At 38.3% G+C, this 23,022-nt stretch overlaps 1 protein-coding gene across 2 annotated transcripts in view; it reads right to left on the bottom strand.

The window, feature by feature from the left end:
• The window catches only part of sema5ba (sema domain, seven thrombospondin repeats (type 1 and type 1-like), transmembrane domain (TM) and short cytoplasmic domain, (semaphorin) 5Ba), a 304,696-nt gene that overhangs the window by 77,784 nt on the left and 203,890 nt on the right, over positions 1 to 23,022 (bottom strand). For both annotated transcript variants that reach the window (XM_038277743.1, XM_038277742.1), the window contains exons 7-9: positions 22,857 to 22,955; positions 22,535 to 22,748; positions 10,459 to 10,744 (exon numbers count right to left, since the gene is read on the bottom strand). In XM_038277743.1, coding sequence (XP_038133671.1) covers positions 10,459 to 10,744; positions 22,535 to 22,748; positions 22,857 to 22,955 — 599 coding nt within the window. The remainder of the gene's footprint in view (positions 1 to 10,458; positions 10,745 to 22,534; positions 22,749 to 22,856; positions 22,956 to 23,022) is intronic.

The raw sequence follows: 23,022 nt of genomic DNA, 5'->3' as shown, positions 1-23,022 counted from the left end.
GGGTCCTGAGCCCCACTGAGTGTGTTATTAATTTTGATTGATCAAAGATTGGAAATCTAAAACATGATCTGTTCAGTTTAGAGCCACATTATAGAGAAGAAAGTTACAATACAGTACTTATCTAAAGGATAAGCTAAAATAAATTTGAATTAATGCCCCATTTATTTAAGGACTTCTTCTTCCACCTAAAACCTCATAAATATAAGAACCTCTTAGAAGCAGTGAAGTGGTGGGTCACTGAAAGCACCAAGAAAAAGATAAGGAGGGTCATAATTAGACCGTAATGGCAGGTGATACACCTCCACAGGAGAATCTCTCTGCTGACCAGAACCATCAGCACGGGAGGTTCCAAGCAATAACACCCTGGAGTTAATTACAAGACCTGGCTGAACTCTGAGGACATGAGTGGGCTTTTATTACTGGGAGAAACTTTCCTTATATAATGGCTTGAAGGGCGCTGTGGCTAAAGCATTCGTCATCTGTCTGTTCTTACTTTATTCCTCTTCTCTTCCATGACAGGGTTAACCGTAATAGCTGTTGATAAAGTCTTTCCATTAAGCAAATCAAATTTGCATTTGCAAAATGACTTTAATCTAAATTATAATAATAAAAGTCAGAGGGAAAGCTTGTTTGAAGCCCCTGTACTGCAAGTGACTGGTGCTTTTCTCCTGCAAGGCATTAGAATGTGCCTCAAAAGCATGAATAACCACTGGACTTATTCCCATTTGTAACAGCTTGACTTTATGTATTGTATTTTATAGACGACCATTGTCTGAACTGAAAGGAAACTGTTCATGGTTTTGCTAATAGAAATGAAAAAAAAAGGAATTTGTCAATATCTTTCTATATTGTTATAGTTAAGAGTATTTTCTTCTGCTTATACCTTCATTAAACAGCAGTGGATGCATTGCTTGGAAGCAGTTTTCTTATATTTGCAGATTTTCTTCTTGGAAATGTTCCCCGACGTTTAAAGTGGCCTCCAATACTAACCCCATTGAATCACAAAAAGGCTGGAGTCTTTTAACTGCCCCCTCAGTAAAAAAAAAGGCCATAAAAAATGCATTTGACCTTTTTAGAACAGGGTATGATTTTACTCTTACAGTTTGTGGTGGAGAGCCATAGTTTTAACCACGTGGTGTCAGCAGTGATTTGTAAGGTCACCTGTTTTGCTCACCTGGTGAGTTTCAGTGAGTGGGTGATGGAGGATGTTTACTATTTGCTGACCGCCTTAAGCTTTGGATGTTTTTATGCGCTTGATCACGGCTCAAACCTGTGGAATTGTTTTTTTTTTTTTGTAAGCTGCATTGCATGTTTTGAAGAACAATAAAACAAAAGGATCTGAACTGCATCTTGGGCTGAACTTTTGAGCGCGTCGACAGGAATTCCCCTAATCAGCCGCTCGGCGACTCAGTTGTTTAGACTGTTGCAAATACAGTTATTTACCTTTTTGTCTTTGTTTACCATGCAACCTCTCCACCAAATACATCCACAGTTTTAGCTAAAATATAATTACATAAGGGAGATCAATGGGCTGAAAATGGATCAGGAGTGTGGCTTAGTTCTTATGGCTCTTTAGTTCTAATTATCCAACAATCTGGAATAAACTGCCAGAAATAGTGGCTTTTAATCGATATTGAAAACACTTTTGTTTAAGGTGACCTTTGCTTACTCTATCTAAAAATTATTAGTTAAGTTTTAAGTCTAACTTTTGTTTGTTTTTCTTAATAATTTTATCGTTTATATAATTTGTCACCAATTATTTTATCTTTTTTTAAATCAACATGTCACTTTTCTTCTCTGTGTTGCCTATGTACTTTTGTTTCTCATGTACAGCACCTTGAATTGCCTTGCCACTGAAAAGTGTGATATAAATAAACCTGGCTTGCTTTAGTCCGTGGGCTATAAAAGTATTTGAATTTGATTGAAACGGGGAGTAAGGTATGATCAGAAGTAGTTTCTGTGTGCTGATCATCAGCTCAACCTTTTAGAGATGACACTAAGCTCACAAGCAAACCTCAGGTACTTCTTCTATAAATCAACATAGCAACCATTTATTTCTGCGGATATCACATATTTTAATCATCTAGCAGCAGGAATATTAGATCATTCAGCCTGATGATGCATCCATCTTCCATTTCACTTATTTACGGTATTGAAAAATGCAACAAAAAAAGCTGAAAAAAGCCACAAACATATATATACATTTTTTTATTTTGTTACTTTTGTAACTTTTACAACCCTGGCTCAAAAAACTAGAAGAAAGTGGCAGCAAAAAAACGTGAAGATGATGCAACGTATTTGCTGAGCCTTTGGAGAGCTGAGACTTTGTCCGGGAGGCGAACAGACAGGAAGGATAACTACCCTGTTCCAACTCTTCCTCCTCTGTTTTACAGCCTCAAACTCCTGGGAGCCGCTGTGAGCCTGTTCAATTTAGGCCAGACAGATGGAGACAGTGTTTTCTGGTGATTGCATTACCATACCCAACCCCAAAGAGGACAGCAGTTTTTGGAGAAAGGGCTGGAGCGTCCCCTCAGATTGGAAGAAGAAACAATGGAATGAAGGACAAAAGCTTGGATCTCAATGATTTTTGTCATTATATCCTCTCATCGCTCTCTCTCCCCCCCATCTCCTCATACATGCTGACTTCTCACTGCATTTGTCTCTCTCCCAGTTGCTACTGCCTCTAGCTTGTTCTATCTATCACCGAAAATGGCTGCGGGCTGACCGGAGCAGCCATGTAGTGTCAAATACTGGCAGATTAACAGGTGAGAGAGCAGAAGGTTTAGAGCACAATTCAGCTTCTTCCCTGACAGAACACAGCGGAAAATCCACCACAGGGCGTTCCCACATTTAAACACACGCACACCAGGAAAATCTGGGAGATAAGCTGTTCATAGCAATGGTGGAGGTTTTTAGACGGCTAAACTTTCTTTACTTTACTTACAGTCGGATTTGATTTAATAAAAATACTTTTAGCTGGAATGTATTAGCATTTTTTATTGGTCCAACCTGAAAGGTATCGATGCAGCGCAGAGGCAGTGCATGCTGGAGTTTCAAGATTACAGGGGTGTGGAAAAGAATCTGCTGGCTTTTGCTTTTTAGTCTAAACTTATCAAAAAACACAATTTATGAATATGCTAAACTTTTTTCATTAATGAAGTTCTGGTTTGTGTGTAACTCTTTAAAAGTCAAAGGGGAATTTTATTTGCAGCGAATAAAATGAAAAAACACATAAAATCATAGATTCTGTTAAAGATATTGGCCAATATATATATTGGCTTTGGAAATTTAACAGACCACATAAAATAAGAGGAAGGAAGCAAAAATTGGTCAGTGAATCCTGAAGGATCTTTAAGCAGAGGTACCAGGGTTTATAATAGAACACTGTACAAAAATAAAGGGAGAAAGGCTGAAGCTACTGTTGGATAATCTCAGAGCCTTGCTGAAAGGAGATCTCTAAAATGTGGCTAAGGTACCATTTCTCCTGAGATCATGGCTGTTTTGCTGCATTTATCACAAGATGATGATGTTTTGTCCTAAATCCAAACATAAAAGCATTTTTCACCTCATCGAAAATGTCATGGGATTCAGTATGATGATGTGCTACAGCCTGATTGCTGTATTCTGTAAATGTGGATATCTTTCATAATATTTACGGGTTTGAGCTGGATGGCTAAGCAACAGCAGTTCTGTCAAGATCCCAGAGGTTTGTTAATCAATCAACAAAAATTCAAAGGACAAACTTGAGGCGTAAAGCTCATCAGCTAAACTGACAGGACAGGCAAACTGGCAGAGAAGAGGCCAATGTAGGGTTCAAAAGAGAAAATCTATAACCAGGGCATCTATTATTCAGACAATTCCACTTATTTGACATTATGGAAGAAAATTAATAAAATGGCTCAAGAGTGACTTAAAGAAATTCCTGCTGAACCTCTTTATCTAAGGCTATAAACTAAAGCCACAAAAATTGCATTCAGTTTTATGGTTACAGTGGCAGCCAATCAAAAAAGGTCCTTCCCAGTCAAACGCCAGTTGAATGGCAGCCAACTTCGGTGCAACTCCCAGCAGAATCCTGTCCAACTTCCAGCCACTGGAGTGACCCCCTCCTTCTCCTGGGTGTGCATATATTTTACTCTGACTCCACCCTTTCACTGAATTACAGGGTCTGACCATGAGATGATGCTTCTCTTTAGATCTTAATGTCCAAAAATCACAACAGAAAGAATATTTTAGTACAAATATTGGCTTAAAAAGGAACTGTAGGGGACCAGCCAAGGACTCATCAAGGAAAGTGAAGAAATTCTGAGTGTCTGCTACTATATAAGGGGACAAATATGTTTAATAAGGAGGGAAACATTTCCAAAGCCTTTCACAAGTTCAACCATGTTGCTAGGGCTATCATTAGCCCTAGCATTAACTGGGAAATTGAGACTCTAAAACATGCCTTTGGCTGACAGAGCGACCCACTTACAGTAGAGCAGTAATTATATCAAAATTGTTAAAAAAAAAAAACAAAAAAAAAACATTTTGCATTTAAGAAAATTAGCATATTAGCATCTGAATATTAATCGAATGATCGAAAAAATAATGAAAAGACTTATCGATTTGTAAAATAACCGTAAGTTGCAGCCCTACATGTTGCATTAAAAAGTTTTGATCAACATTCAGCTTAACTCAAAATGCAGGGAAAAGTGTAAACTGCAATTTTGGAAGTCTGTCTTTCCTCTTTGTAATGACAAAAATGATTGAGCTGCATTAGCGCACATTAATCAATAATAATGGGCTTAAAGTTTGAGTTTCTCTATGTGCTGCTGTGTTCAGGTGAAAAACAAAACAAGGACAACAAAACAGCTGACCTGCTATGGTTTTTGTTTGGTTGTGTGAGTTTGCCAGTTTGTTTATTGGCCCGTAATGACTCCTAAATGCAGCTGCAACATGATTTCATGGAAGACTTTCCTCTTTTCTGCCTAGTGAAACATGCAAATCAAATAAACAGTATAGTAATCTAATGTTCCTTGCTATGAATACTGCTCAAGATTTAAAATTATAATTTACTGTAGAATAATTTTACATCCTGCAATAAACTTTTAGCACACTTAAAGTGAGCTTTTCAAGAAGTGGGTCCCTAGATGCTAGTAGACTCATAGATTTTTACATTAAGCTGATCTGTTTGCAGGTCTCTAAACATTCAAAGATCTAATAGTTTTTTAGGTTTATTAAATCCGGAAAAGTACAGATTTTCTTTTACATTTTCTGTCTTGAATATGTGCTTTAAGAAAATATGCACATACACGTTTTGATGCAAAAAAAGAGAAGTAATAAATGGTAATAAAGTTTATAGAAAATTACTGCCCACAGAGGGTTATAATCAAGGTAACAGATTTAGAAAGAAGCTCAGAGAAAGGAAACAACATGACTAATAATTAGTGTGAGGCTTGGCACATTATAATGAACTGTCTGGGGATATGTAGTGCTGTTAAATCCCAGAAACTGACATCTTGTTATTACAAAACTCTCATTAAATTGGTTTCCCAGGAAAGCATTTTCAGCACCTAGAAGAATGAGTGTGTGTGTGTGTGTGGGGGGTGTGTGTGTGTGAGTGTTACCAAAGTTTATAGTCATGAGACCTGCAAATTTAGTGGAACACTATGCAAAAACTTGTTATCATGGCAAACAATGAAATTTCTGATGCGTCTCCTTGAAGCTAGCTTGTTGTGACTAGATAACTGCTCCACATTTCAACAGAATGTGAATGAAGGGAAGAAAACTTCAGCCCAATTTTCCTGCTCTTGTGCCCACTGAGAATATGGCTTTGTTCAGAGGATTAATAAAACCCTTGATTCCGATTATTTTAGATCTCCAAAAAGTATTTTTGGCAGGTAGGTTAGCAATGAAAAGGTTTAAAGAGAAATATGCTGTGACTGGATATTCGAAACCAAAAAAACATGATGCTCTTTTATTGTGAAGGCTGCAGTTACAGCCAGACAAACTGGGTGATCCTTATTACAAAGCTAACTGCTACAAAGCAGAATTACACATTTATATATCTGTGAAGATTCCCACTCATCCAGGTCATAATCAACCTTGAAAAAGTTCAGTCAAGGCAATTGGACATTAAGTTTTCTACGAGACGTTTTGCCTCTAATCCAAGAGGCTTCTTCAGTTCTAACTAGTGGTGGGGAGCACTGAGATTAATATACTGTAGGTTTAACAAGTAATTAGGCACACTAAAGGTGGCTTTGAACCCTCCCACTGAATTGGCCAAAGAGGTCACATGGGTGGTTTTAATGGTCTTTAGCGGCTTCTGATGAGCCGTTAACTCCCTCATCAGAGTTGTTTTTGGTCACATGTCTCATTGAAGTATGAGTCAAGGAAGGGCAGGTCAGAGGTGAATCTTCTGGGTATTGTTCCTAAAAGTGCCTTGTAGGTGTGTGAAAGGTTATGTCTAAGACCACCTCCTCTTTTGAGAGATGGTTTTTCAAGGTTAACAAAGATGACATCCTTAACCCCTCTCTCAAACCATCTTTTTTCCTTTGCAAGAATATGGACATTGTTGTCCTCAAAGGAGTGTCCTTTAGCCTTCAGGTGTAGGTGAAGAGCTGAGTTCTGTCCTATCCTTTCTTCTTACTCTGTAATATGTATATAATATATTAGGGATGCAGGATATTGGGATTTTGGCAGATATCCGATATGCCGATATTTTAAAACTCATGTAGCCGATAACCGATAACGATACCGATGCTAAAGCTGGACAAAAATAAGTGGTCATTAAAAATAGCAGTTTTGTTATCCATTTCAGACACTTTGAAAAATAATATACTCAAATATAATTTCATATGCTGATATCAAATTGATTTTAAAAAACGCGGTATCGATCTATTTTACTTTCAAAATCTCGTGAAATTTCATCGTTCTCTTACAAACTCTCGTGATATTTTGCAAAATCTTGTGAGATTTTGTTAGTAAAATAGATCGATACCGCGTCAATATATCAACATATTAAAATATGGCAACATTTTGTGAATTTTCGGGGGATTTCGTAGCATAACGATGACATATAGCAATATTTCATTAGTAAAAGAGATTGATATGGTGTTTTTAAATGGCAATATATCAGCATATGAAGATATTGTGATATTTTAATGTATCAATATTTTTTCCCTCGTCTTTAGAAGTTTTTAAGTCTGTAAAAAAGAAGTTTTTGAGGAAGAAGAAGAAGTAGTTTTTTTTAAAGGAGTTTTTTTTTAGACTTTAGAAACTCAGAAGCTGATCAAATATCGGGTTAAATATCGGTGGGGTGGCCGATGTCCGATATTCAGTTTTAAGGCCGATACAGGCCGATACCGATAGGGGGCCGATTATATTGTGCATCCCTATAAAATATGCATGAATTTCTCCTAATTTATGCTTAGTCAAGCTCCGCTCAGCTGTGCTGCAAACATCTCCCCCCTAGAAAACTAAGTTGAGTCCACTCCTCTGTTTGCAAAACCCAAAGAAGCATGTACAGATCATACATTAAAAGCCTCAGAGCATTATGGAATTCAGAAAACAGCTCCTCCTCCAACATATTTTAAAATATGGTGCGCTACTAATCTGATTAATGATAGGCTGGCATTGGTAACTGAGCATCCAGCACTGGTAACTCACTGGATTGCCTACTTTCTCAGCTGTCCATTAGCAGAGATGGGATGGTGTTAGCATTGGGATAGCTGCCATCGGCCTGTCATCCACAATAACGGACGCACAAAGTTGAATTTGTCTTCCGACTGGTGCTTTTGAATCGGGAAACACCTTTATAAAGAGCTATTTAATGACTTTTGTCTGTATTTAATCCACTCTAGTTTTAAAATGTGTATTATTTGACCCTTCAAACCTTAATTATGTTAGACTATATCAAACACGGTTTGGGATTTGTTAAAGTTTAATGTCATTTGGGAAAATTTCATAAATGCCTATTTTAATACTTCCGTTCAGGACCACATCTAAACCTGCCAGTTAAAATAACAGTTCTTACGACTTTTCAAGCCAATATTATATTATTCTTTAATATAGTAGTAGAAACTCTAAAAGCTAGTTTGGGATTTGTGGAACTTTTATCCAATTTATAAAATTTCAATAAATGCCCTTTTTCCCATTGCTTTCTGCAATTATCAGCAATTACACTTTCCAAAGTCTTAAACATTGCTGAGATTTTTTTCCATCAGATCTGGATGATTGTTTTGTAGAGATAGGAACTTGTGATGCAGAAGAGCCACAATGCAGAGACACATATCTAGATAAAAAAAAAAAAAAGTTTAAAAAGAAGTGCATTATGGATACTTTTTTTTTCAATGCCAGTTGTGTTTTGTTGCATTTTTTAAAACTATACTATACTTCATTGTAGAGAACCCTAATCAACACAGAAATGAACTATCAATTTTGCTTATTTTAAATTTTCTTTAAGTGATTATCTTCCCAAAAGTGCCAGTAGTGTTGAAAAATATTAGAACAATTATAACACTGGAGATTTTTAACTGGATCAGTTGGATTTGGAGCTTAGAGTTTCTATTGGAAGAAAACAAACAGATGTATGTCTGCAACATTATCATATAAAAGTAAATATCATCTCAGTGCTTCAAATCCTCTGCTTTAACTGCTATTTTAGTATATAATTACAAGTTTTCCAGCTTAGTGCATATTTTGTGCGGGGCTAATATTGTTTGTTGAGCAGAAATAGCATGTAACCACTATGTAAACATATGTTTTATATTCTCGGTTGGATTAATATGCTCTGATTTCAGATAACATTAAACAATTGTCAAACTGGTCATGCTTCCTATAAAGTATTTAATTGAAGATACGCTCTGGTGCAACACAGTTATCATGGGAATATTAAATAATCGATATCTGACAGCTGCAGGCAGTGGCAGGTTTCTAAAACAAGTAGCTTTATTAGGCTCTACTATTTCTTACTCTAACCATAAAGCTGATTCTATGTTACGAAGGTCTTAGGCTCAATATCATTTGAAAAGTCTTTAGATCAGAATGTGCCAAGACAAAGTTATTGGCATTTCAGAACAGGAGGGTGCATCAGTTTCTTCAGCACCGCGGACAGCTCCATATTAATAGTGAATTAAAAAATAAGAGAGCAAATGCTCAACATGCTCACTGGAAAACACATGGACAACATTTTGGTTCAAGTTAACATTTTGTTTTTATGTTCACTGTGACATTTTTAAATAATCTTAACTAAAATCATAGTTTTTTTTTTTTTTTCTGGGGACAACTTAACCCGTGTTCAACTTTAACTGTTGCTGTTACATTTTCTCTCTGCATTCTATTCAAAACAGATAGCGTTTCTCCTTTTGTCTGTCTGTCTTTCCTTTTGTCTGTCTGTCTGTCTGTCTGTGTACTCCTGTCTTTCAGTCAATATAAAGGGCAAAAATGAAGATGAAACAGTGTCTATAGCAATTTGGCAAAAAAACATGCCATCTGGAAAATCTGGAAGCAATCTCTGGCTGAGGTTTGCTGCAGGAGTGTGCATGTACAATACAGTATGCAAACAAATAAAAATATATTTCTTCATTTATGTCAAAATGAGCATGTAAATTATATTGTAACGCTGAAAGCTAACAAACTTTCTTACTTCAGATACCTTATTCAACCAAAGTAAATAGAACTTCTTAACGTCACAAATGAAAAAACTCATTTAGGCTTATTTCTGCTCCTGTTTAATTTGCATTACAGACCCTAGAGTAGATAAATGAGAAGATAAGGAAAAAGCTATATAAATACCGCCTTTCAAGTTAAATAAGGAATGTTGCTTCACTGTAAGATGACCATGAAATACACAAAAAAAGAATGACATAAAAATAAACTTCTTAAAAAAAAAAGACTACTGACTCCACATAATACAGATACAGTAGAAACAAACCAACTTGTCAATCTGGGAAAACCGCAACAAACCTTTCACATTAGTTTTAAATGATAATATAAAGGTAATAAAAAACCTCCTTCCCATCCATTCTCAATTGGAGAAAAGTGGTGTCACTGTAAGAAGATCTAAGCTTTAATATGTTCAAATATATAAAAGAAGCAGATGAAGCACAGAAAATGGAGCCAAAAACAAAACCTCCCAAAGATTTCATCTGTATTTCAGTTTTCCAACAGATATAGTCCTACAGTAAATGATAAAAAGGAAGCAAACCTATCTAGATAGTCTTCATAGTAACACTAGATATACCATCATGTCACAGGTTAAACTTAAGTCTACAGATCAACCAAAACTCATAGATATCTTAATAGCTGATTAATTGGTTTTTGATATCATCTTAAAATAATTTCAAATGATGACCTCACCTCAATGTACAGTTAATTATAGGAAAGACTGGAAGCATACAGCTTACAAATATGAAGAGTAGAACAACATGAGTAACTTGCTGAATTCCAAATAATTTGTTATGGGGTTTATTCACTTACACATTGGTGGTGAAGATGCCGTAGATGAGATCTTGCTCAGGTAGGTAGAAAGTGCTCTGAAGCTCATTGTAGTAGAAAGGGATCTCTCCAGAGCGCGAGCAGTTGAGCCTAGCCTTCATGAACGTGGTCCAGGTGTCCTCCAGGAGGAACCGCCCGCCGATGTCGTTCTTGCAGACTCTAGCCACGCGGGAATAGACTGTCTTGCCGCAGTCATGTTCCACCGCGTTCTCCCTCAGGAAGAAGAAGGTAAAAAGGCCGATGTCGTAGGCTGAGATAAAGTGGGGCTCTGTGATGGGAAAGGAGGACACAGAATGGAGGAGAGGATCACTGTGTTGATCCTTGGGGAAACAGAAATATTTGCATCATCCATCTTCTGGACACTGTTGCTTTGACCTTTGTTTGCATTACTGATTGCAATAAGAACCCTGAGCTTCTATTGTCACATTTCTGTTTAGGATGGTCTGAAAACAAGCCCCTGTGGTAAATGAGCAAATAAGATGGGAGGGTGTAGATGGGGAGGGAGAGTAGAGGATTAAACGATGGTTTCATATAAATCTGTCTGATCTTTAAATGCTAAATCCATGGAAACTGGATGCCTCTGTTGCATTTATTGCCCTGAATGACACAGAGAATGATTAATGTCCTACGATTGCATAGGTTTCCAGGTGAGAGAGACTAAGAAATGGGATATAACTGACATTTATTGCCTTGAAACATCTAAAGAAATGGTTGGACAGTGATTAAGGGGCCTCAGCTTATATATCACTTAGCCAGTTATATCAGTGAAGAGTCATGGGAGACAGTTACATAGGGACTTTAAACACATTTAGTTTCAGCCAAACTCTCTTTATGGAGCTCAAAGCAGATTGACAAAATCTGAAAATAGAATGAGACCCCTAAAAGTTGAAGCTTCTTCTCGTTATGTCACAATTACCAAAGTTTTTTTTTTCCAAGGCTCATGCATAAGTTTTCAATGGATTGTTTTCAGAAGATTCATCTGAAAGTTTTAGGAGAAGCCAAAAGGCTGTCTCTTCAAAGGGTGTTAGACAATGGTGCTGTTATGTAAAAAAATGGACTTATCAGACTTGAACCTTCATTTTTTGTCAGATTACAGCCACAAGGTTCAAGTATAATTGTGAAATTGATAATTGGATTATAGTTCCAGTGATACAAATCTGAAATATAACTGTACTTTGTATTCAGTTTATGCTGGAGAGTGAAACTCCTTTTCAGTTCAGTCTCTAACAAGTTTTCTTCTATGATTTCCTCGTCTTTAGATCCATCGACTCATCATTTTTGACCAGGTAACTATCCCTGCAGAAGAAAACCATCCCATAACGGTACCACCACCATGTTTAACTTGGGGGATAGCTTGTGTTTAGTTTTCCACCACATAGAGGGACTGATCTTGAAAAGGTGAGAACAGAGCAGATCTTCATACAGAGTTCAGAGTAATTTCATTGTGCAATTCAGCAGACAAGAAATGCAAACTTTTTTGAGCGTGTGTGCCTTATATTTTCTGATGATATAATGGAAGTATAATGAGCAGTGGGGGATATGCAAATGTAGGTACTTAGCAAAATTCAACAGTCACAAAGCCACATGCTCCAGATGAGGTGGTGGATGGTCTCCTGAGGGATCGCCTCCAAGATCTGGACTAAAGCATCCACCAACTCCTGGAAAGTCTGTGCTGCAAAGTGACGTTGATGGATGGATCAAGACATGATGTCTCAGATGTGCTCAATTTGATTCAGGTCTTGGGAATGGGCGGGCAGTACATAGTTTCAATGTCTTCATCTTGCAGAAGCTGCTGACACACTCCAGCCATATGAGGTCTAGCATTGTCCTTCATTAGGAGGAACCCAGGGCCAGGCGCAGCAGCAAATGGTCTCATGATTACATCCTGATCTCATCTCGGCAGTCTACCTCTGGCGAGCACTTTAAGAGCTGTGTGGCTCTCTAAAGAAATACCACTCCACACCATTACTCTATGCCAAAACAGTGTGGATCTGCTTTCATCTGTGAAAAACACAGGGTGCCAGTGGCAAATTTGCCAATCTTGGTATTCTCTGGCAAATGCGAGGCATCCTGATCTGTGGTTGGTTGTAAGCACAACCCCCATCTGTGGACTTCAGGCCCTCATACCATCCTCATGAAGTCGGTTTTTTTTATGCAGATTAATGCACATTTGTAGCCTGTTGGAGGTCATTGTGCAGGGCTCTGGCAGTGCTCCTCCTGTTGCTCCTTGCACAAAGGTGAAAGCAGTAGTTCTGCTGCTGGGTTGCTGCCCTTCTATGGTCTCCTCCACATCTCCTGGTGTACTGGCCTGTCTCCTGATAGCACCTTCAGCCTCTGGACACTATGCTGACAGACACAGCGAACGTTTTTGTCACAGCTCGCATTGATGTGTCATCGTGGATGAGCTGCACTTCCTGAACCACTTGTGTAGTTTGTAGAGTCCTTCTTATGTTATCACTAGTGTGAAAGCATCACCAACATTCAAAAATGACCAAAACATCAGCCAGAAAGCAACGGTACTGCGAAGTGGTCTGTCATTCCCATCTGCAGAAGCACTCCTTTAATGAGTGTCTAGTTTTTACATGTTGTCTATTCTGCTCTGGAAGGTTGGAGACCTCACCTTGGTCATTGATGGCTGTCCCACCTCCCCATCGCCCAAAGTGCGGAACCTGGGTGTAATTTTGGACTCCACACTCTCACTCAGTTTCCACATCCAGAGCATCACTAAATCTGCCTTCTTTCACCTCTGTAACATCTCAAGACTCCGGCCGTCACTTACCGACTCAGTCACCGAAACTCTCATTCATTCATTTGTCACCTCCCGTCTGGACTACTGCAATGGTGTCCTGTCTGGGCTGCCCAACAAAGCCCTAGACAGATTGCAGTACGTCCAGAACTCAGCTGCCAGGGTGTTAACCCACACCAAGCCCTGGCAGCACATCACCCCCATCCTCAAGAAACTCCATTGGCTGCCAATCAAACAACGCATCAGCTACAAAATCCTCCTCCTCACTTACAAAGCACTTCATTCTCTGGCACCCAAGTACATCACTGACCTTCTTCACCCGCTCACTCAGTCACGGTCCCTGCGCTCCACCAGCAAGAACTTACTTTCCATCCCCCGTACCAGACTCAAGACCTTTGGCGACAGGGCTTTCCGTGCAGTGGCCCCGGCTCTTTGGAATGACCTCCCCCCTCCTATCCGTTCCGCAACTTCCCTGACACAGTTCCAAAAGCACCTTAAAACACACCTTTTCTCTCTTGCCTACCCTTCCTAACCCCCTCCCTGCCCCTACCCCCCTTACTTCACCTCTTGTAAAGTGACCTTGGGTGTCCTGAAAGGCGCTATATAAATCAAAGTTATTATTATTATTATTATTATCTACACAGCACCAAGTGAAATTGGTTGTCAATCAGTATTTCTTCCTAATTTGATTTGATTGAAGTTATATTGTGTTGTTTAAGTGTTCCCTATATTTCTTTTGAGCAGAGTACATATTCCACACATATTTGCTGTGTCCCTGCACTGGCTTTGGTAAACTGCCAAGGAGGCTTCCTATGGATTTATGGCTACAAAGGCTTTGCCCTTTGTATTCTTTCATAAATGACAGATTTGTGGAATATGCATGAAAAGCTGTCCTGTCGATATCTTCCCCAGCCTGATTTGTGGATCCTGTAGCACATCCATAGGGCTCCTCATGACTGCTTCATTTATCTGTGCTCTCTTTGTTCCGCCTTTGAGTTTAGGGGAATTGCAATGTCTTAACAGGTTTGCATGTGAGCCGTAGTGTTTCTGATTTGTCACAGTTGCATGTACAGTACAGTGCTTTATTAGATTTTTACAGCTTGCACATTCTTTTACAGCCAGCTTTTTCACAACTTTATTCCTGAATTGTCAGCTGCATTCCTCGGTTGTCATGATGCTGTTTTTGAGAAATTATTAAGAAATAATTGGGCTTCAAGATTCCATTTTTTTTTTTACAATGCTTTCTGATTAAATTTCTGAGGCATTTGCAACAGCTGCATATAGTAAGATAGAATTAGAAATGGGTGGGTTTAATTCAACCTGCCTCCAATTGGCATCAGATAAAGCTGTCTTCTCACAACCCTGCTGGAGAAATATGGACATGAATGGGTGAATGTATTAGATAAAAAGGGGGCTATTAAAACTTATTTTAAACCATCTATCATTTTCGTTTACATTTTAAAACCTTGTGCTACCAAGTATTGATCTATTCAAGAGGGTTTTTTTTTTAGCCGTTTTTCAAGATATGGAATAAAGATAATATCCTGCTGCTATCACATTGCACTTTGTGAGGCAGAAGACAGCAGAACTTCCCTGCAAAAAATGTATGAAAAAAGGAGCTCTCCATAATGGAAAAAACAGCACTGCTGTTTTGACACTGAGCTGATGGTGGTTTCCAACACCCAAGATTTGTTTTGTTCTGTTCTGTTTTCATCTGTCTCACAGCCCAGAGCACAAATGATTAAAAAAGAAAAGACTACTCAGCTTTAGTGTTGCTTCAGTTCACCACTGGGACCTATTTATTGTAAGTGATATCCCACTCAGACACATATACAGCAGCACAAACAAAAATGGAAATAATTTGATCCTAATTTGCACACATACATGGATAGATACACCGAAATAACAATGCTGATATTGCAACACAGTTTGCCTCTCAGAGAGGGAATCCTGTTAACTACTACGATAGAAGGTGCCCTCGGGGCAAGCAAGACATTATGTTTAAAATAAAGCCCTGAAATTGAGCAGGAGGAACCAAAAACCCTGATGTCCGGAGGGCAGCGGCCGCATAATTCCATTCACCTCCCCGATTCTGACTACGACGCTGATTAAAACCACTTGTGGTGTGAGAAAAAAAAAAAAGAAAAACATAATCAGCTGCAGGAGGGATGCAAATTTTTGAAGCTGTAATCAAGTTTTATAATTCTCTCTCCTTCTCTGATTAGTCTGCAGAAATGTGGAGCAGGCGTCTTTAAGCAGCACTGGCTAATATAGCAGGTAATCTAATCAACTTATCCAGTTTAGGTTTAATGAAGTGAATGTCCTAATCAGTTTGTTCTCAGTTTGTGTTCTAAATAATGACAAGGAAACGTGTCACAGAAAGCAAAACAATCGGAGTAGATTTATCATCGGCAGACAAAGCAGTCAAAGTAATCATTCAGTAACTATATCTACAACACCACAGCTTAATTGAGACTATTGTAGTTTGCACTGGGTTAATTAGTTTTAGCAAACATGTAGTTACCGCAACAGAGGTTGTTCAAAAGCATCAGTTATTCTTTCCCTGAGGCTAAAGGCCAAATGAAACACTGCATTTCTCTGATGTCTTTATTAGCTGAGTAAAAAAGGAGATGAATGTGGATTTAATGAGCCAAACCTGAGTTAGGTCTTTAGTTTTTTTTTTTTTTTTTTTTCCTACCAATGTGTATACAAAGGGCATTGATATGATCTGCATCAGAATAGTGAAGGTGTATGGGTGCAAATATGATGGGTTACTTAAACCTCTTTTCTGTTCGTACCTAATACAAGTATATCAATATCAAATGATTACTGTAATTATAATATCTATGAAGATTCTCAGTCATCCAGGTTATGGTCAAGCTTGAAAAATTCAGCTTACGCAACTGGGCGTGGATTTTTCTAGAAGACATTTTACTTATAGAAAACTTCACCTCCAGATGCCTACTGTAAACCCGACTATAATGTTTTTTTTTTTTTCCAACGGTACATTTTGACGTAGAGCTTTCTTTAAGAACACATCTTTACAAATATCCAGGTATTTTATGTACCTAATTCCTGCTCTGGTGTGTAGCTAGGCTGACCATTAGAGCTAGAGAAAAAAGCAGCACAATAGGGTAGAGTGGGTCACGTCCTTAGCCCCTCCCACCAAGCTCAAATTGGTTGAGAAGACATTGAAAAGAAGACACGATTAACGTCCGAACGATGTGTACATTTGGTTGAAAAGTGAAAGTAGAAAAGCAATAATTTCCAGATCGTTCAAAGGGAGGCTGAAAACTGGGTTTGCAAAGTTTTTTCAACATCAATTATTGGATTAATGTGGGACAAGATGAACCAAACACAGACCGGTTTTCAACATCTATTTCTGGACTATATCAAGACTATGACAGACTGAAAAGATTTAGCCTAAAAAGCAACGTCTAAATGACGTCTGGTGTTTTAGGGGGGGGCTGCACCACCCCCCAGCTTTAATACTTCTCCAATACTTGGCATTTTTAAACAAAGTACTGTAAAAACAAAGATTTTCAATAAAACTCTGCTTAAATGAGTATCACCCAGTCTCTTTAGCTATAAGGTCCATTATCAACCTATAAGGGGGCATTTTTAAATAAAATATCCTTATGGCATTTTGCTTAATCTCCTCTGCTGGAGGAAAAAAAATTTTTTTAAATTATGTTACATGGCAGTAGGCTGCATTACTAACTTGATAGTCCGACATAGATAAACCACGTCGTGTTGAATCGGCATAATCATTTTGCACCTGATTTTTTTCTTAGAAGTCATAATAGCTCAGATGCAGCAGGTTTTGGGAGTTAGACTTGATTAATATGAACAAAGCAATTGGAATTAATAACCGTAAATAACCTATTTTGTGCTCACAAACATGAAACTTTCCATACTCTTCTGGGATTTGACTTTAGTGCTTCTGTCAGGTGAAAGTTTTAGTTTATCTGTTTTGCTAGTACAGCTGTGTCTTTCGTTTTTCCTAGAACAGAAGGTGATGGAGCCATAACAACAAACAGCTCTAGTATTACATTGCTATGTTTTTCACACTTCAGCACGAGATTGTTTGGACATGTTAATATTCTTCAATACAAGCATCTAACAGGATTCTTGAACATTGACTCATCCCAGCATGCTATGTGCTTGTAACTGAAACTTCAACTGATAGCTTTACCACAGAAACCACTGTACAGCTATATTATAGTTTTTTATTTATTGACTGGGCAATATTCTGTGTAATATGCTGAATGTGAAATAATTACCTACTACACTTAAACGTAAAAGTAAATCCACCTGTATATAAGCCATCTGGATTGTACATATTTTTATTTTTATTTCTTATTTCTTTATCTCCTATTTTTATTTTGTTTTTCATTGTGTGTGATACATGTACACTTGCACCTTAATCCTTATTTATCTTGATATACTGTATATACCTGGATATACTGTATATATATTGTTTATTGTTTATTCTTAATGCACCTTTTTCCTCCTTGTTTGCACCTTCTTTGACTTCTATGCCAATATGTGACAAGTGATTTTCTCCGCTGTGAGATCAATAAAGCTCACCTAATCTAATCTAATCTAATCTAACCTACATTGTGATATTTTCTGCTAGTACTTCTCTCACTATATGCAGATTCCCATGATACATTACAATTCTAGGCCTTTGTAGGCAGTGAACTTACCCTAAAGAAAAGCAAAACCATGGCAAAGTTAAATAGAGTGAAGCAGCAAAACACTTTTTATTTTACCCCAAGCTAATATATTATTCAGTGTACCTGCCAAAACTTCTGAAAACCTGGACAAAAAGCACTGCAATGAGTTGGGCTTGGGTATTTGTGGAAACTGTTCCTAGATCCATCTCTCTGATAGATCTTATAATTCTTAAAGTGGCTGAAATCTGTGAGGTGTTAATAACTTTTTTCATCTGCGTTCTTCCCACACTGAAATAAAAGGTTTGAGTTCTCTAGTTTTGAAATGTGTTATTATTCTGCTGCAGTAAAAGATTAATTCATTGCAGCGGTGACTGCTGCTCTTTGAAACAGAGGAGGCTTAGTAAAGTAAATAAATCCAAATGTCACTTATTGCATTAACAAATGTTGAAACCGTAAAACACATCACTACAACTCTGTGAAAATAGCTGTTATGAAATAATAAACTCCAGAAACCATGGCAAGAGTTCAGCACAAGACGACTGTTCTGACTAAATGATAACTGTTCCTCTCGACTACTGAATAAGACCTTATCGTTTTCTGGCCACTGTCAGTCAAAAATCATTAAGTATGTTTGCCAATCAGCATCGAGCAGCCAGCTTCATGACCCATCCTGCTCCATAGACCCCCTAAGAGGTTTAGCCTCACTTGAAGTGACGTATTTTGGCGTTTTGTCCAATCAGGGCTCTACTTTCTCCCTGCTTACCTCAATAGATGGAGGCTCAAACCTTAATAGGGATTTCTCTTAGAGGCTGACAGGCAGCGTCCTGCTGCTCTAGAGCGGAGAGGAGATACGTATATTTAATGCAGTTTAATAACAACATTTATGGAGTTTTAAAATGCATATTTTACCAACAAGGAGGTTTAGCCTCCTTAGTATTCAATGAAAAATCGCCACTGATTTATAGTAAGTCTTTTTAACTCTCCATACCAGCGCTGCCAAAGTCACACATTGTTTAGATTCTTGACTCCAGACTCCAAACTTTTCTTTGACATTCAGATGTATGATGGAAAACAGTCGGTCAACACCTGGCAGCCTGCTAATCTAATAAGGGAGAATAGATTAGATCCAGGATATCTTTGACTTCTAATCCTCTGGGTCTTCTGAACCAGAGAGATTAGAGCTGGAAATAAGATTTTCATTCACACCCTAAAATCCACTGGGAGTTCAACTCCATAACCCTAGCAGAAGCAGCCACTAAGCAAAACAGGCTTGAACACTCGAATGACGACCGATATGTGCTTGACTGTCTGCGTAGCCAGCTGTGATTATGCTGATCTACTTTGTTACTCATCTTTCTCTGTCTCGCCTCATTTCGCATACTTTTTTTTTCTGCTTGTGTGTGTGGTTTTTAAAGGACACACATACAGCTGCAGCCCACAAGCTGCTCCTGCTGCCTACTGTCTAAGTACTCGGTGACAAGCACACACCTGCGTGCATACACAGGCAGAGGCCCTGCATGGTGTGATGCATGCTGTTTGCTGTAATTTCACCCTCTCCGTGGGGTGAGGAATAATTATACCACTCGGTGATTCCACATCTCAGCATCAGACGTTGCCATCCATCCTCTCTGATAAGCACACTAAAGCCATCTCATTCAGCTTTTATTAGTCTCCTTCCCTTATAAAACTACACTTCTCCTAAAAATAAAAAATCTTTTAGACTGGACAGCCAAGGAAGAGGAGAACCAAGGTTTGTTAAGAGGATCAAGACTTTAAAGACTCAAGATTTCCTCATGTTTTTTAAACTTTAGAGAAAAAAGTATAATTATTTGCATATCGAACATTTAATTGCAAATCCTTCCCTGTTTAACTAAACAACAGAACAGAAAAGGATGTCCCTTCCTAAATATTATATTTGCAGTGATCCCAACCAATCTATCCTAGAACAGGTTTAGGTATTTTAGCTCAATTCCGTCCCTTTGCTCCAACTGCCATCATTTTTTCCCCCAGATACTGTAATTGTTGTGCCTTGTATCTGAGAATCCCATAATCAACACCCCACTCCACCTAAATCCTCTCCTTATAGAAAAAAACAAAGAAATCTTACACTGCAAAACACACTTAGACCATTCTATACTGTTTCTGTATGCTACAAGGACAGCGTACACACTTACAATTCCAAAATATGAGGTATTTCCAAAATACTGAAATGACAATTATCTAAATGAAAATGTATTTTTCATGGTCTTGAATTTGGAAAAATGAAATTCAGTTGAAGATATATCTACATTTCTGACAGGTTCAGGGTGAATCTGCAGCAGTGTGTTCCCAGGAAAAGAACCAGAGTCAGCAGCAGGTAGATTATTGACACTAAGCCCTGTAGGATAAACAGCATTCCACCTTCCTTCCACTTCATAAATCCCACTGATTCCTGTTCCACATACAAGTCTCCACCAATACAGCCTCTCTAATTCATTCCAAATATCCCTGCTGGACAGGTCTACCTCAGCTGTAACAACATACAACTTCTTCTGGAGGAGAAAGTGTTGACTTGGCTCATATGCTGCTCCAAAGACGCCAGTGAAAATGTTTAAGGAAATAGCAGGAATTTTCAGACTGGTTGAAACAGCTTTTGTGGACAATCCAACAGGCTTTAGAAAAGGTCAGAAGATATGTCTGCATAGATCACAGTTCTCTTAGGAACATTAAACAATCATAACACATTAGGTCTGTGAAATACTGACATCACCAGAGCACTTTGCATTTTCCTCAAAATTTCAGCAGAATTCCCATAAATTTAAAACTGTAATGTTCTTATTTCACAATGAACAATTCTAAGGTTTGACCCGATGCTCTGAGGTCTAACAAAAAATCAGCACATTCAGTTTATCTCTGTGGGGTATCTTGTTAAATAAGCAATGATTAAAAGAATATTAGAATTTAGAACACAAATATAGTTATCTGGGACAAAACCCAAAAAATCTTTTACAGCACGTTGCAAAAGTGTTTCAGGTTTTTAAAATTTAATCAGGTTACAACAACACTCAACAACAAATGGAGCTAAATCACTGACAACTTGCATGGACAACGTGAGAACTGGCATTGAAATTTCAAATGCTGCAAATTTATAGCCTCGTGAGACCATCCTGATCTCGCGAGCTTTCAAGATTTCACTCGCTAATCAGTCTGGAGACTCTCCGTTGAAGAAAATTTGGAGCCGTTCACCAAACGAACGTCCAATCAGCGTTGGCTTTGAGGTGGGTTGAGGTGTGACGCAAGGAGAAGCGCGACAGTTCAGTCTAAAGAACATGGCGGCTTCAGCCGATGAAACTAGCGTTAGCGTGGCTATCGAGCAAGTTTTATCGGAATTACAGAGTATTTCTTCACTGAAAGAAGAGCAAAACACTGCTCTGGAGGCTTTTCTCAGAGGAAAGGATGTTTTTGCTCTTCTCCCGGTTTCGGCACGAGTAGCCTGGCTTGTGGTTGTGTTTTCGTCGTCGTTAGTACGTCATATGCTTCGTTGATCTGATTGGTTTATTTGGCCCGTCTATCACCAACATAAGCCAATCAGCTAACCAGTATTTTCGCCCCTTCCCAAAATTACTTCAGCGGAAGGTTTCCAGATGGATATGCGGAGCAAATCCATCTGGCGGAGTCAGGTTAGCAAATTCATATCTTGAAAAGTCAATATCTCCTCTGAAAAAGGAAACGGGCTAAACAGAAAGCTCCCTCAGGGTGCTGATTTAGCTCCGCATCTAATGCAATCTCCTGTTCTGAAATGTAGGCCCTCGCTTAACTTAGTAAACTTGCTGAATTGACTCTGTTTTTACACAGCCAAAAGATAATAATAACAAAATGAATCCCCTTACTTGTGGTTGAGCACTTGAACAGGAGCCCTCCATTAGTATAGCACAGGTAGATAACGAGGAGAACCGCAAAAAACGAAGGACCCTGAAGGGACTTTCAGTTTAGCCTCAAGAAACTGCTGCTATTGGTAACATATAATTGAATCAAGTTGGTCCAAATTATTTTATTTAGATTATAACTTGCCAAGGTGAATCAATTAAGTTGAGCTAAGTACATTTAATTACTTCTAACCAATTGAAAATAATTAATTTAAGTTGGAGATTCAGTGTAGTACATTTAATCTGACAGACCAACACCAATTACTGGATTATAACAAAATACATTTTTTTAAGATAACATTGCATTAAGCTCTATCACTAACCAGTTTCCCTTCCATGTCAGCTATAAAGGAAAGTATTTCCAAAGCATGATGCGGCCACTAGCAAACATTTTTTCCTTCTTCATTATATGGATTGAAAAGAGCTTCCTGAGACCATCAAAGCTTACATTATGTTTTTTTTCCTTCCTTTATATTGTTTGAACTATGTTTATTAGGATGACTTTTGTAATTTGTAGTGCTAGTTTAGATATATGAAATAAAAAGGCAAGAAAATACATGCCTGTTAGACTGGAGATAGTTGTAAATGAAATGATCAAAACAGTTTATCCATTTCCTACCCTTCATAATTCTCCACTTCTTTGTTTTTTTTCTCATATAAGTTTATATAAGGACTTTTGCAAGGCACTTATATAGTACTCTTAACTTCTCAGTGTTGTGTTGTATTACCATTGAGCCATTTGGAGTTGTACTGGGCTGTGCGCAGCGGAGGCATGCCGCCAAGACTCCTGTAAATGACCGGGTCGCGTCCTGAGAAGTCAATGACAGTGGCAGCGTAAAGCTCTCCGCTTTCTGTTACCACGGCCGTGGAGTTGTGACGAGGGTCATACGGGCAACGCGCCACGCCGTTCACACGCTCCAGCACTCTGCTGATGTTTCCCACCTTCAAAGAAAAGCAAAGATGAGAAGACAAACATCGAAACCTGAGTAGAAATAGGAGGGAAGAAAAAGTGAAGTCAATGATTTCATATAAATTATTTCCTGACTCTACCTCTCTGGTGATACATAGTGGCTGGAAAGCATTAGTGCCACAGGTCATAACCTCAGTCTTGTTCACCAGCAGGACTCTGATGTAGTTCTGGCATTCCATCTGTAAAATAAAAAGATGAAAATGAAAGCTTGTAAAATGTAACAGCAGGCTAAAATCTGTATTTTGT

Source organism: Cyprinodon tularosa, unplaced genomic scaffold (genome assembly GCF_016077235.1).
Source record: "Cyprinodon tularosa strain WSP-4 unplaced genomic scaffold, ASM1607723v1 ctg134, whole genome shotgun sequence".
Classification (NCBI taxonomy): Eukaryota; Metazoa; Chordata; class Actinopteri; order Cyprinodontiformes; family Cyprinodontidae; genus Cyprinodon; species Cyprinodon tularosa.
This window is presented reverse-complemented; position numbering and strand designations above follow the sequence as displayed.